Consider the following 15,442-nt stretch of genomic DNA (forward strand, 5'->3'; position numbering starts at 1 on the left):
CCTCCTAAAAAGGATTGAAGTTGCTAAATGAGATTTCAGTTTTAGATGTCATGTCATTTAGAAAAATGCATACTAACACAAATCCTGCTACTCTTGCAATTTTCTAAGTTTCTGAGAGCCATATTTATAGTCTGTCCCTATTTATTTTAGGCTTTGTCAATATTTCTTGCACTAAGGTTGAGGTCTTGAGGGGTGTGGTATGTTTGTGAGAGAGAGAAAGTGAAATGCCCAAGCTAGAGTTAGCAGGTAGAATTTTCAAGTGCATTTTCAAGGAACTGAGTTTTAAGGAAGCTAAGTTCACTGCTGCTCATGCCAAGTCTGTTTACTATGTGCAACTGTTTTGTTTAGCAATTGGTATCTCTATTGTGGTATAAAGCTTTAAAGCTATGTTAGTAGCACCACAAGTAGAATACTTGAATCTTAATGTAAAGGCTTGAGGTTCTATTCCTACAGCATATACATTTGTATGCTGCAGTCCTCAGGATGTCCTCCTTTGGATGAGATGCCTAATAACTATGAACCTGTTTTTCAGCTTGTCATCCATTTTCTATTGCAACATACCAGCTTGTAGCTGCAACACTGAAATATACAGTTTTCTCGCCACATCTTCATTCGTTTCAGATATCTCTAATGTGGAATTATTCAGATTACAAACAAGTGTTGCTGTGTAATACAAGATATAGAATTCAATTATATATTATAATTAATACAATCAGGTAAACCAAATAACTTTTGCATGACCCTAACAGGAACCTATTGCTTGAAAACAGTTCAAAGGTAAATAACCTGCGACTGGCCAGATGCATTTTCTTTGAATGTGTGTTGCAATGCTGTTTCATTGACAGTTTCAAAAGTACAGAAACTCTAATGCCAAGTCTGTTTTCATTGTAAGACTATTGCTTTGTTTAGTGTTTGGGCTATAATGTTTGAAATAAAAGTTGTAAATTAAATCCAACTGCCTGTAATCATTGTAGAACTCAGATTTGAACAGTGTCTACAGTAAATGGGGAGAATAGCCAAGTAATGGAACACTGGAATGGCGGTGTGGGCGGGGCTTGGGTGGTGGGACTTGGGGCTGTGTGTTGAAGGGGGGTGAGGGAGCTATGTGGGGGGCTCTCTGGGTTGCCCCCCCCCCCAAAAAAATCTCCCCTCCCTTGATAATAAACCGTCTAAAACTTTAGATGTTACTTCTTCTACGAAAGTTCTGAAGAAATAAACTTGAGCAGACTTAGACACTCAAATAACTTGGTTATGGAGATCATATTTTGACTTCAGACTCTCCTACCAGTCCCATCTGTTCAGCTCTATCCCAGCTCTATTCCAGTCTAGTGTCACTAGCTCACTCTACCTAATAGAGAAAACATTTGTGAAGGGCAAGCCACTTAGATCCTTAATTTTGAATTATCTCCTGTTCCTCCTTTCTCCCTTTCTACTTTCCAAAAAAAGCTTGTTTCCTGCCTTTCCTGTAACTAGTCTAGTCCAGATGCAGATTTGCTGTATCCAGGACTTATGTAAGCTTCTGTGCCCTCCAAGCCTTTCTGTGGTGGAGGGAAACCTTCTAGCTTATCAATGGGAGTGGTAAGCACTAGGTAGCCTATCTACCACAAGAGTGGTTTCTGGCCCAGAAATTGTAATTTTTATTGGCCGTTTGGCAGTTTCTCCATCTCTTTCAACTTTCTAGTTTAAAAGCCCACGTTTGCACTTGTTTCCCACCTTTCCTCTAAGTAGTCTAGTCCAGATGCAGATTTGCTTTATCCAGGATTGTTTGTATGCTCCTGAGCCCCCCAAGCCTTTCTGTGTTCGAGGGAAGCCTTCTAGTTTATCAGTGGGAGTGGTAAGCACTAGGTAGCCTATCTACCACAAGAGTGGTTTCTGGCCCAGAAATTGTAGTTTATTGGCCGTTTGGCAGTTTCTCCATCTCTTTCAACTTACTAGTTTAAAAGCCCGCATTTACGCTCGTTTCCCATCTTTCCTCTAACTAGTCTAGTCCAGATACAGATTTGCTGTATCCAGGACTGTTTGTAAGCTTCTGAGACCCCAAAGCCTTTCTGTGTTGGAGGGAAGCCTTCTAGCTTATCAGTGGGAGTGGTAAGCACTAGATAGCCTATCTACCACAAGATCCAGGTACAGATTCTTAGTTTTAGCACTTGAATTTGCTTATTCGTGCTCAGCACTTGTTCAGAACTTGTTGTTAGCACTAAATATGCTACAGATTACTACAGCACTCAACTTTCCTCTTTACCTAGAGGAAAACAGTTTTTGTACTTACTTTCCTCACTAGCTTAGAGAAAAACAGCTCTTATACTCACTTTCCTCACTTGTCTAGAGGAAAGTAGTTTTTTATTCAGGCATGTCCAAGGGTCAGCTCCCAGTGTTCTCTCCTGTTTATCTGATGAATATGGGAATCTTGGGGCAATGTAGCAATTGCCTCATGTACACAGACAGCCCTCTCCTCCTACCATGCAACACCACAACCTGTGAGAGATGCACTTATCTAGCCAAACTGGAGGTAAAGCTCTCTCCAACCAAGACTGAACTTGACAGTCAAGAGGAGAAGGTAAACACTTGCACCACACCACACTACACTCATCACATAGTCCCACTAAACCTAAACTATCAAAATCCACACATAGAAACACAAAAACATTCGCAGAGGCTCTGAATAATAATCTGCTCAAACAGAGACCTCCAAAGCAGAAACACAAGCAACCTCCACCCCCCAACAGAACCAAAATGAGACATAGCTCACAGACCCAGTGTGCCAATAAAACACAGCCCATAAGGCAAAACAACGTACCCAACACACTAGTCGTAGGTGACTCTATAATCAGGCACACTGATGTCCCACTCACCAGGCTAAACAAGGTGAAGGTTACTGTCAGCTGCCTGTCGGGTACCAGGATCCCCCACATAACCCACACACACCTGTCACTCCACAACAAGTACAAATATGATTCTGTCATTGCCCATGTTGGTGTGAATGACCTGAGATGTATCTCCCTGGACTACATGAAAAGAGACATGGAAGAGCTCTCCGATCCTGTAGCCCAGGCAGGTATGACCCTAGCCCTGAGTATCATCCTGCCATCACTCAGAATGATACAGCAGTACAAGGACAAAATGATTGACTTCAACAATTGGCTAAGCTTCTGGTGTCATTCTAAGGGGATCCGGTATCTGTCTGCCTGGGACGACATGGTCGACAGACCACGATGCTTTGCCAGAGATGGCCTGCACTTGTCATTCCTGGGATTCCGGATACTGGCTAAGGCTCTTGCTGCCACTATAGTGCCTTTTTTAGGCAAGGTTTAAATGCCAAATTCACCACCATAACAGGAACAGACCAGCAAAAACTGAGGGTAATGCTACTCAATGCTAGAAGTCTAAATCTTAAAATGCACTCCCTCGAGGCACTCCTTAAAATGGAGAACATCGATATCTGTGCAGTGATTGAGACCTGGTTCAAGGCTCCAGAGAGCACCCCTGCATTACCAGGCTATAACTTGTACCACACTTTTCGGCCACCTAACCTGGACTGGGACACCAAAGGCGGAGGTGTGTCCATATTCATTAAGTATATCCACACCTCCAGGCTAGTTGCTCAGCATAATGCATCCATGGTTATCCAAGTGCAACTAACTCTGGGCAAAACTGCAATCCAAATTGTAGCTTGCTACAGATCCCCCACTATACCCCAGGATTCCCACTCCTCTTTTCTTGATATACTGGAAAATATTAGGGTTCAACCAAACACCCTAATAATGGGCGATTTCAACTACCCCACCATTAACTGGGAAAACTACTCAGGTACCAGCTCCTTTGCTCAACACTTTCTGGAATTCATAAATTCCAATATCCTGGATCAATTTATCCACACCCCCAACAGGGGCAACAATATCCTAGACCTAGTCATTACCAATATGAGTGACCAGTGTTCCACACCTGAAGTCATCTCCTCGTTGGTCAGATCCGACCATAAGCTAATCATCCTAGATATCCACATCCCACCCCCACCCCCATTAAGGAAATCACGGTAAAACATTTCTCCAAAGCCAACTTCATGCTTCTTAAGACAGAAGTGGCGAACTTCATGACACCCATGCAGATGGACAATACAGTTACGACTGCTGAATCCTACACATATGCACTCTATAAGCACTTACACAAGTGCATGGATTGTGCTATGACAAACAGAACCAAGACGCTATCCTCCAAAAAAAGGAAGCCAATCTGGTGGTCCCCTGCCATAAACAAACTCTACAACAGAAGAAAGAAACTGTTGCAAAAGAGAGTAAAATCCCATGAGTGGAGGAGTTCCCTGGTCAGTCTCAGTAAGAAGCTGAAATCCCTTATAAGATTCTCCAAAGCTAGCTATGAAAACAAAATCGCCACTGATTCTAGGGACAACCACAAAGCATAACTGTTGGTAGGACACCTATTCAAATGATTTCCAGCTACAGGATCCACTCCGTGAATCAGGACACCCACTCTACCTATTTGGATCTACTTATGTCTATCAAGATACAGCCGAACACCATAGTTATGGGGGACTTTAACTACCCATCGATTGACTGGGTAAATTACTTGTGCTCAAACTCACTTGCCGAAAGGTTCCCCGACTTTGTTAACTCCAATGTCCTGGACCAGCAGGTTGACACCCCCACAAGGAGTGCCAACATCCTGGATCTGTTGCTTACCAATATGGGGGAACCACTGTAGCACCCCCACTGTGAGGTCTTCCCTGGTGAGATCTGACCACAAATCAGTCTTATTCAAAGTAACTATCACACCCCAGCAGCAACTAAACTAAAAAACTTCTCCAAAGCAGAATATAACCTCTTATGGGATAGTATACATAGCTTCACTACACTTGCTTCCTCAGATGGAATTGGCAACTATGCCAAGTTCTGCACCAGTGCTTTATACAAACATCTGTATAACTGCATTGACTCGGCCGTACTTGATAGGACCAAAACAAGCTCCTGAAGGAAGAGTAAACCTGCCTGGTGGACAACTGCTATTAATAGACTTTACAATAAGAGGAAGAAATTGCTGTCTAAGAGTTAGAGGGAGTGAGCCCTAAACTGGAAACACTCCTTCCTCAGCTTAAATGAGCAAATAAGACTTCTTGTGAAGTCCTTCAAAGCAAACTATGAATCCAAATTAGCTTCCTCAAATAAAGATGACCATAAGGCATTCTTTGGTTACATCCATAACCTAAAAGGAAAGGCCCAGATTTTTGCTGAACTGGTAGTTAATGACACCACATATACTTAGCCTGTGGGCATAGCTAACATGTTGATTGATAATTTCTGTGAAAACTTCACTCTCCTGTCCCTGCCACACGTACCCCATCTCAGCCTACCACCTGCTCTCTACCTTGTATTTGTAAACAGCAGGTCATAAACGCCTTCTCTAAGACAAGCACACAGCATCTATGGGACCTGATAATATTCCAGGCTGCATTCTATGTGGGCTCCAACAAGAATTAGCAAGACAATTGGGTACTCTTTTCAATCATAGTCTAAGCACCAGCTTTGTCCCAGCTGAATGGAAATAGGCCACCATTATTCTCTTGCACAAAGGTGGTGCTTCCACTGATCCTGGAAACTATAGACCTATTAGCCTGACTAGCATTACCTGCAAGGCCATGGAATGAATCATTATGGACCTTATCGACAAGGATATAAGTAATCTCCAAGCACTTGACACTAGTCAGTTAGGATTTGTCAAAGGGAGATCATGCCTGTTAAACCTGGTGGACTTCTCTGAGCAGTCATCAAGGCCCTGGACAAGGGGAAATTTGTGCATCAGCCTACCTAGACTTAGCCAAGGCTTTTAACACTATCCCCCACTCAAGCATCATTGACAAACTCACCCAGCTAGGTATCAACCCTTATATCGTTAGAAGGGTCACTAACTGGCTCACTGATAGAACCCATATAGTCAAAATAGGGGCATCCACCTCCAACAGCAGACCTGTAACCAGTGGTGCTTACAGGGTCAATCCTAGGATCTCTACTGTTTGTAATCTATTTTTCCGAACTACAGGAAAAACTAAAGGTCTGTGGCTGACAAAATTTGCTGATTACTGTAAACTGGGAGCGGTCATAGAATCTCCAAATGATCAACATCCTACAGGAGGGTCTTACACAAACAAATGATTGGTGCCAAAGCCATGGCCTTAAACTCAATGTAAAAACATGTGTCATCATCCCTTTCAGTAAGAGCAATGTTCCTGCTAACTACCACATTAGTAGCAATACCCAGATGAGGTTGGCATAATGGTTAAGGTGTTTACTTTACACACACAAGATGCAGGGTTTGATTCTCAGATGGGGTAATTGGGTAGGCTTGCAACAGCCCACAAGTACAGTTGGCCTAGTACTAACCTACAAACCTAAGTATGCACTCTGTGGTGACAGACCTGGGCACTAAGCTTGATAGCAACCTTACCTTTGATCACTATGTGTCCACAGTGGTAAGAAGGGCATTCTATATTGCTCATATCATAAGTAAGGGCATTGCCTCCAAAAAAAAAAAAAAGTTCTAACCTCCCTGTACTCCTCTCTCATCATGCCAATAATTGAGTACAACACGCCTTTTGGTATGTATCTTTCCAAGCACCTGCAGCAATTGGAGTGACCACAAAGATTCCTCACAAGTAAAATTCTAGGCCTTCAGCATCTGTCCTATGTGGATCATCTGAAATCACTGTCACTTTATTCTGTTTCATACAGACTACTCAGAGGTGATCTCTGCCTTGCATATAAGGTAATCTCTGAACTTGCTTTATTGGAAATGCTGCATATCCGCAAGTCAAACGTTACATGGGTTACTCACTCTAAAGACCTTCACTGGGTATGTGGCATTAATAGAACCTGCTTGAGGGACAGATTTGTCTCATAGAGGGTACTACATCTTTGGAACAGACTTCTACTTCCTATCAAACAGTGCACCTCATTGGCCATCTAAAAACGAAATCTGTACAATTGGATGGGTAACCGTAAATTCACCCCAGGGGTTCCACCTGTGTCACTCTTGGAAAAAAGGTGGGGGAGGTAGGCAGAATGGGAATTAGGGTAGAACTTGGCTAGGCTTGTAATGACCCTGGGGCCATTAGCCTAGTAACTTCCTATGATCCTATGGACATGTCAATCTGTCCAGTTGGAAATGTGCTGTGCTTGAGCTCTAAACTGAAACTGTAAGAAGTTGTTTTACAGTGTGAGAACTCAAAAGAATTAAGGAAGTATGAGATACTGTTTCTTTTTCCTTATTTATTTATTGGATATATAGAAATAAAGTTCATTATACAGACATAGTGGAATAGTAGTCAGATATGTGATGTCATGTTCGGACAAATGATAAATAATACAACAGAATTAAGTAAGTTTTGCTTGAGTAAAATTCTAATGGTACCATCATTTAATATCATTTTTATTACATATGAAATGTAATCTATAGGAGAACCAGACATACTTGAACATCCTTGATTTTGCCTCATATTTTTACGTGGTCAGTCAAAAAAGTTTTGATTTTCTGGTAATTAGAGGATTACAGTTAGTTAGTAATGCCACTCATTAGAGGATTACAGTTAGTAATGCCACTCATTAGAGTTTCACACTTCTTACTGTTTAAAAATGCATGCTGCTGATGCAGATTCTGTTGTATTAACTTTTAATGTAAATTACAGTAATACTTAAAAACTTTCCCTGATTTATGGACCTTCATCACCCCTTTATTTTTGGCTTTGTCCAGACTTCTTGAGCAAAGAAGATAAGTGGTAACAGAAAAGGTGGGGGAGGTAGGCAGAATACATCTGTATACAAAGAAATGTAATTTGCTGCTTGTGTAAAGAAATATTTCAAAGCAGTAGAACTAAAGACAATAACATGGAAACAATGTTTTATAGGTGACCATAAAGACAGTAATTGGTATGTCATTATGCATATTATTTAGTAGTGACTTTCAACCAAACAGTAAGAAATAACATAATACAGTCACCAAAAAGGAGTGATAAGCATAGCACATAAGTCATACATGGAGCTAAGTTAGTGCAATCCTATCTAAGGTCTTAAGTCCTGCATGGGGAAGGAGCTAACAGCTAGTGCTGGAAATGACGTAGACACTTGAAACTGTTGGAATGCCCACAAAGGTTTCTCACCAGTGGAATTCAGGTCATGAATAGCCTGTCCTACACTGGTTCCTAAAGGCTCTGTCTCTGTATTCAGTCTTCTACAGGCTACTGAGAGGAGATCTTTGTCTGGTTTACAGGGCTTCCTCATACCCAGCCCTAATGGATCTGTTGCACATGTGCAAAACAAACAGCCCCATTAATACTATATCCAGCAATCTGAACTTCAATTATCAGGTAAACACAAAGCGCTGGAGAGACAGATGTGTGTTCCAAAGGATCCCCACACTATGGAATAGGCTCCCCATCCATGTAAAACAGAGCTCATCCCTGTCTACATTCAAATAAAACCTTAACAATTGGATGGGAAATCATAAATTTACCCTCTGGCTCCTATGTCCCTTATGGACAGAGGCTGTCAATAAGAAAAATATTATCCTATCTCCCCCCTTACAAATCCTTAGCTACCTGCCTACTAACATGCCCCCTCCATATAATACCTGAGACCCAAATAATTTGGGGTGAATGGCTAGGCTTTTAAGGGATCTAGTGCTCTTTAGCCTAGTAACATATGAGCCTATAGAAGAGATGTAGCTTAGTTAAATGCAAAGATTCTCTCTTAATTTTTCAGAGGTTTTGTGATAAGGCTGTTGAGGTCTAAAATATGGTTTTGATAGCCTCTGTTGATTTCCAAACCCCAAGTCACATGTGTGCTGTCCATTCTGTGCCATGTTAACCATGGTATGATCTTGATCTCTGAGCTCCTTAAGAAGGGTAGCATGATGGTTAGAGCACAGATGGGACAACGGTCATCTGCTAGATGATATGCTTCTGTTTAGTGAGCATTATTTAGTCTACCAGGATCAGATCACATGTAAATACTCTCATTTCCAGACTCAGTTAACCCTAGCAGCAGCAAATAATCTTACAGCACTCTTTTGGGTGGTAGGTATGCTCTGTCTGTCCATCCATTCTTTCTGGCAGGACAATGTGAACTTGCTGCTCAGTATTTTACTACTAAGATGGTCTTCTTCAGGTCCAGTCTTGATCCTGACATGTTTAAACTTGCAGTTGTACAGTTAATTATCTATTGTCTTGTTCTTGACCTGAATTTGATATCCCTGATCACGATGTGTTTTTCACTCTGGTCTCCAAAAGGTATTCAACCACCTGTATATCAAATACCTGTCAACAATCCTGGAAGTACTAAGCTCAGCCCTTTAGCAGTTTACTAAAATGACTTTTTTGAATGGTGTTTTTCTGCCATTATTGAATAATGATTGGGTTACTCTACTTCTGAAGAAAGCTGTCTTAGTTACTGATAATATGGATAAATACATACCAACCTCAAACATTTTCTTTGTTGTTAGAGATCTTGATTAGTTGTGTGCACACAGCTGAATTCCTTTTTGACTTTCAGTCTAACCATACTGTAGTACTAAAACACATACTTCTGAACCTCTTATAGCAAGAAATCTGCACAAAGTCAAATAAAATGGGAGGACAAGGGCCCCAGAAAGGGGATGGAGTTTAAAACTTGATCTTGTACTCTTAGAAACGTATTAGAATAACAGGTTTTATGTTAACATGCATTCTATGAAGGATATGAACTTTGAAACTCAAGTGTCCATCATTATCCAGTACCTTCAATCCTTACTGCTGTGTCAGAAAATCACAAATTATATGTGGAACAGACCAAAAATATGGACATTCTGTGAATATCTGGGCAGTTGAGAAGTATGCTGAAACAACCCTTGTTAAATGATATCCTTGTTGCCAGGCATCATTCATGTTATTCTAAACTGGTTGTCTTAGAGTTCTCTCTTCAGCACTTGACACTGTGGACAATTTCATTTATTATCATAGTATCTCAGATATCGTCCATTAATGGTTTGCCTCATACTTGTTCAGTTATAGACAGAGGTTTATATCTGGAGTTAATACCTCTTCACCCTTACCCGTGACATGCAGGGTACCACGGGGTTCAGTTCCATGGCTGGACTTCAATTGCTATTCTGAAGGCACACAGCTTTAGCTTTCCCTCCCTAAAGAATCTGTCAGTCCAACTATCTTCATACATGGACCGCATCCATTCCTGGATGATTGATAATCAGTTGAAACTCCACACCTCCAAGACCATTGTTATGGCCATTCATGTCACCCCTCACAGTACCTCTGCTCCAGGTTTGGTTCCTAAATAATCTGTTGTGGTGAGAAACTGGAATTCATGATAAAGGTGAAATATGGGAATGAAATGTGTTAATTGGATGACACTCCGATATCAATTGTCTGTCATGGTCGAGTTCTGTTAGTTTCCTTCTTTAAGCACCTTAAGCCTTCAGCATATCTGTCTGTGGCTCTGTGTCCTCTTGACCCAACTACTGTAATGTTAGAGGACATTAAACTTGACTGACTACAGCAGGTACAGAATTCTGCAGCCCAGCCACTAACCGGGGTTTCTCGACACCAGCATATTATACAAGTACTGTGGAGTTTGCACTGGTTACCAGTTAGGTCACATATTGGCTTACCCATTCTCAACTTTGTTCTTCTTACCTTATATGACTTGCATATTCCATACCTCAGGGATATCCTTAGCTAGTAGCAAACTTGTTTCTTGTGCTCCTCCACCTTTGGACTATTGGAGGTTCCAAGAATTTGCTTAGATTCTTCTGTTAAGTGACTCATCACTTATGAGGGCCTTGATTCTAGAACCTCCTTCCTGGTTTGTGAAATCTGCCCTAGTCCTTAGTGGCTTTAAGACTATGGTAAAATCATACTTTTTAACTAGCCTTTGGTGGTGTCTTAGAAACAGATTTGATACATTGCATGTTGATCTCTCTCTGTTTTTTTGTATATCTCTATCTTTCTCTCTCTCCTTCTGGCTTGACTAAATGTCTCACTTACATTTTGTGTTTAGCTACTCTTATTTTACTTGATTGTTCTTGTCTTTGCCTTGACAGATGCACTTGGATTTGAACTTGAATCCAAGGGAATCACTGCAGCACTCTAAACTGTACAGCACACAGCTGAATCTGCCTTCTTCTTTTGTGGAATATTCTGTCACCTTTAGTTCAAAAGAAACTCAAGGCTGGATTTCTAAAGATGAGTCGTGGATATGAAGAATAATATAATAAAGTAATCCCCATTGCCTTATGCCTGGTCATTGTTTTCCCTAAAAGGTCTAGCATTATTAATTATTTAACATTAAAAAATTGCCTAGAAAGTCATTTGGCTGGATGTACTCACAGCAAGGCCTTTAATTAGATGAGATCTTATGGACAGGCACCCACATGTTGCTGCTGGTTAAAGAAGGAATTGCTAGGACATTAAGAATCAAAATTGCCCACTGAAAAGCATTGGTGTTTCATAACTGCTCTACAGTGTGAACACAAGACTGTCACTGGACAAGGACAAATCTGAAAGAAAACTCGGGAAGAGAAGGTTTGAAGGTTATGCATGGAGTGAGGCTACTCCTCATTGGCCTATAAGCAGCTCTTTTACTCTCTGTTGGAACCAGAACTCGTCTGAAATGAGCATATTGGACTTTACTTCAGAATGGCTTTCTAAATAGACATGTTTATGTGTGCTGTAAAGATGCTTATCTGTTAAAGGGGATACTGCTCTATTCAGCCCTATCCTTTACTATAATTTGTATGCATATGTCTTTAAAAAAACTGTACCTATATATACAATAACCCCTCAATGCATGCACATTAAGCTTCTATTGAATTGAATGCCTAAGTCTATGAATCTTTACTCTTAAATTGCATGTAATGAATTCTAGTGATTTGTGCCACCTACAGGTCCAAAGAGATAACAGAGATAATATGCCTAACTTAAATTACACAAGCAATTTAATCTGTTATACTACAGTATTTATTTTATTTTATTTTCCATTTTGCTGACCAGAATAATTTAAATGGGCAAAAAGTCCCCTTTTAGTGCTGGTCTAGGGAGAAAACTACACAAAAATTATACAGGTTTACCAACAATACAAATGCACAACTGATATTAGTACATGACATAGGGAATTACATTTGAAGTACAGAGACGTAAGTTATACAAAAAGTGTATAGCATTGTAATATAGATACATACTAATAGAGATAGAAATTATTTTAAGGGTATGTTAATGTATATAAGCTTTGCATTGTTTTATATACATGATACAACATTTGTATTGATTATTATTAAGATGAGCAATATTTTAATAAAAACAGGTGAGGTGGAATGGAAAAAAGAAAATGCAAAGAAGGTCAAACAGGAGACATGAGTCATTAATGGTGAGGAATGTAGTTGGGCTAGGATAACTGGAGGAGATATTGGAGGCTGAAAGTATAGCTGGGAGGGTCATTCTGTTTCAGTGGGTGGTTAACAGTAATGCAAAGACATATACTGTGTATTCACCACCTCAGAATATTTGCTCGGGTAAATTGACCTTGTTTCCTCTGTTTGCTCCATTTACAAATATGGTATAATTTGTCTAAGCTTTACTTTCAAGTTGCCAGCCCTATGAATAAATCAAATAAAGTACTTGGTACTCCCTGCCAAGCCAGAACTTCTCGCTCCCTAGAAACTTGATGCATTGTGCTGTTATTTATTGATCCTCCAACTACTCTTTGAGTTGACTTTCTGCACAAACTTACATCACCATCTGTGGTAAAAATTTGAATAGACTTATCACAGGACTATGAAATATATACCTTAGGCTCAATGGAAAGTGGGTCATTAGACTGTTTGCCATATTTAATGGGTACACTGAAGCAGTACCATCTTAGCTTTGTCAAATATCGTATGGCAATGATTGTACATTTTTTTCTCAACTGTTATTGTTGTCATATGCCAACTTTGGGCTTACTCTCTCCTAACACTTCCCTCCTTGAAATAATATAAATGGATTTAGTGATGGTCCATTCAGTTGTTACTGACCCACTCTGTGAAAAGCTCACACATGAAATCAAAAAAGAGGCTAGAAAATAATTATTCAAAAACTTGACTAAAACTGTTTCCATATAGTTGGTATGTAAATGTGGGAATATAAAACTATCTTTTCCCTTCAACTACTTTCTGTTTTATGGTTTATGTACCTCAACAAATGGCTGTGAATTTGAATATTTCAAAAGTCCCTACTGCAGCATACATATGTGCTGTTAATAAGCTATGATCTGTTATTCTCAGTTAATGCATTAACTTTAATCTATACTTCTGAGGATGCAAGAAAATGATTTTTTAGTTATTTTGAAAATTTAAATGGGCAGTATAAATATAGATGAAAGCTTGATGAATTTTCATTCCAAGATTTTCTGTCTGTTGGTGAATTAAGGAAAGCTGAGTATACTAGTGGTGTTCTTTTTTATTTCTGTAATCTTCTGACATGTATACTTTTATACATTAAAATTGTAATTTTGTTTGCTTTCCCCAAGTAATGCCAGCACCTGAATTGTAATTGTTGATATTCTGAGAAGTATCAGTCCTGTATATTGATTTACTGTGGATATTACAATCATATGTTATTCTATATATAATTTAAATGTTTACTGGTACTTTCTGTTAAGGCTACCCCTGAAAAAAATGGTTTGCCCTTGAAACAATCTATTTACTAAAATATAAATATATATTTTTGAATTGTAATAGAGGAGGCGTTGGCATAACGGTAAAAATGTTTACCTTACAGACACAAAGTGCAAGGTTTAATTTTCACATGGCATAATTGGCTAGGGTTAAAATGGCCTACAGTTAGTCAAGTATTAACTTATGAACATATCTGTTTCCTGAAATACCATAACATTTCAGTTCCTAATAACACTTTCCTTTTTTCTTTCAGGGGCATTTTTAATTCCTTACGTAGTTATGCTGCTGATCTCAGGGCTACCACTTTTCCTGATGGAGCTGAGTCTGGGCCAGTATGGAGCTGCTGGACCCATCACTGTCTGGAAATGTTGTCCCATACTCAAAGGTACAGTAAAAGCACTATGCTAGTGTTGTCTGATCACTTAATGCAACACAGAAACTTAATAACATTTACTGGACTAACAACAGTTTGCATCATAGATAACATGCAGGATTATCAAAAAGTTACATAAAAGATTTATAATGTCAGTTCTTTATAAATATCAGTATTATACAGTAACAAAGTGCTATGCTTGTGAACAAACTGCTTAAGGATGATGCTATGTAGAGTAGGATGAGTGAGATGAGACAAAAATAGAAGTGAAAAAGAAAATTAAAAGAAGGTATAATAAAATAGCATACTAACAACAAATAACTGCACAAAGTTATGTCTGCCAACTACATCAGAGTTAAACCTTCATTATTTTAGTCCATTTTCTTTGAGCAAAACATGTGAGAAACAGAACCTATAAGTGCACTGTATAACCACCTACTACATAGCCATTATGTTCACTACTAGATCTCCACTGTCTAGGCTTCATTGTGATAATGTTTTGAAGATTGTAGATAGACATGAATCTTGTCTCTCTCTTTTTATATCATTCTCAGCTATATAGGAATGACGTATAAATGCATATAATCATCTCTTTAATAAATTAAGGAAAGTCCTCTTTAATGCTAAAACTGATGTTTTCATACATAACTCCAAGCCAAAGACAGAGTAATCAGACAGAGAAAAACAATATCACCCTGATTGATCTTGAGAGTTTGTCACATCTCCACACGTGTATAACTACTACGGACTGTTTCTATCAAATGAACCATATCACAGTCAGATTCATGTATATAAAAGTACGTTTTATGGTGTTTTATGTTTTGCAAAGTATTGACACACAAGGGTATGCACAGATAAGACCATATGTCTTGCTATCTGGCATGGTTATCTACTGGTGGCAAGCTGAATGAGTTAAAATATAGACATGGGCAGTAAATTAAGAAGAAGATGTTGATTGTCATGAATAAACTGTAGGATGACATTGTCTGGCTGTAATGTTCCAAATTCACAGTGAAAGGATAAAGAGCTATCCTCTGAAAAACAGGAATGGATTTTAAATGAGAGGGGGGTACATCAGAGGGTGGGCTCTTGCATTGTACACTGGTCTTGGCCAAACAGTATACCTTTTTGAGCTGAGGGACAGCAGCTGTTTCATGTTTCTTTAAATCCACTAAAACATTTGGCTAACTTAAGAGTAGCAGAAAGAAAAAAATGCTGATTCTACTGTTTTTTTTTTTTTTTTTTTTTTTTTGCAGTTACTTTGTCACATTCCATCACTACATTTTCATTATTACTATGTTGCTTAGCAATCATTTTCTTCTGTATAGCACAGCATTTACATTTTTATTACAAGCATGTTGG

At 39.2% G+C, this 15,442-nt stretch overlaps 1 protein-coding gene across 1 annotated transcript in view; it reads left to right on the forward strand.

Annotated features, from left to right (window-relative positions):
- The window catches only part of LOC122803429 (sodium-dependent proline transporter-like), a 906,432-nt gene that overhangs the window by 352,025 nt on the left and 538,965 nt on the right, over positions 1–15,442 (forward strand). The window contains exon 3 of the mRNA XM_044073039.1: positions 13,961–14,092. Within this exon, the coding sequence (XP_043928974.1) occupies positions 13,961–14,092 (132 nt within the window). The remainder of the gene's footprint in view (positions 1–13,960; positions 14,093–15,442) is intronic.

Source organism: Protopterus annectens, chromosome 5.part1, assembly GCF_019279795.1.
Source record: "Protopterus annectens isolate FY-2018-M chromosome 5.part1, PAN1.0, whole genome shotgun sequence".
In the NCBI taxonomy this organism is placed as follows: domain Eukaryota; kingdom Metazoa; phylum Chordata; order Ceratodontiformes; family Protopteridae; genus Protopterus; species Protopterus annectens.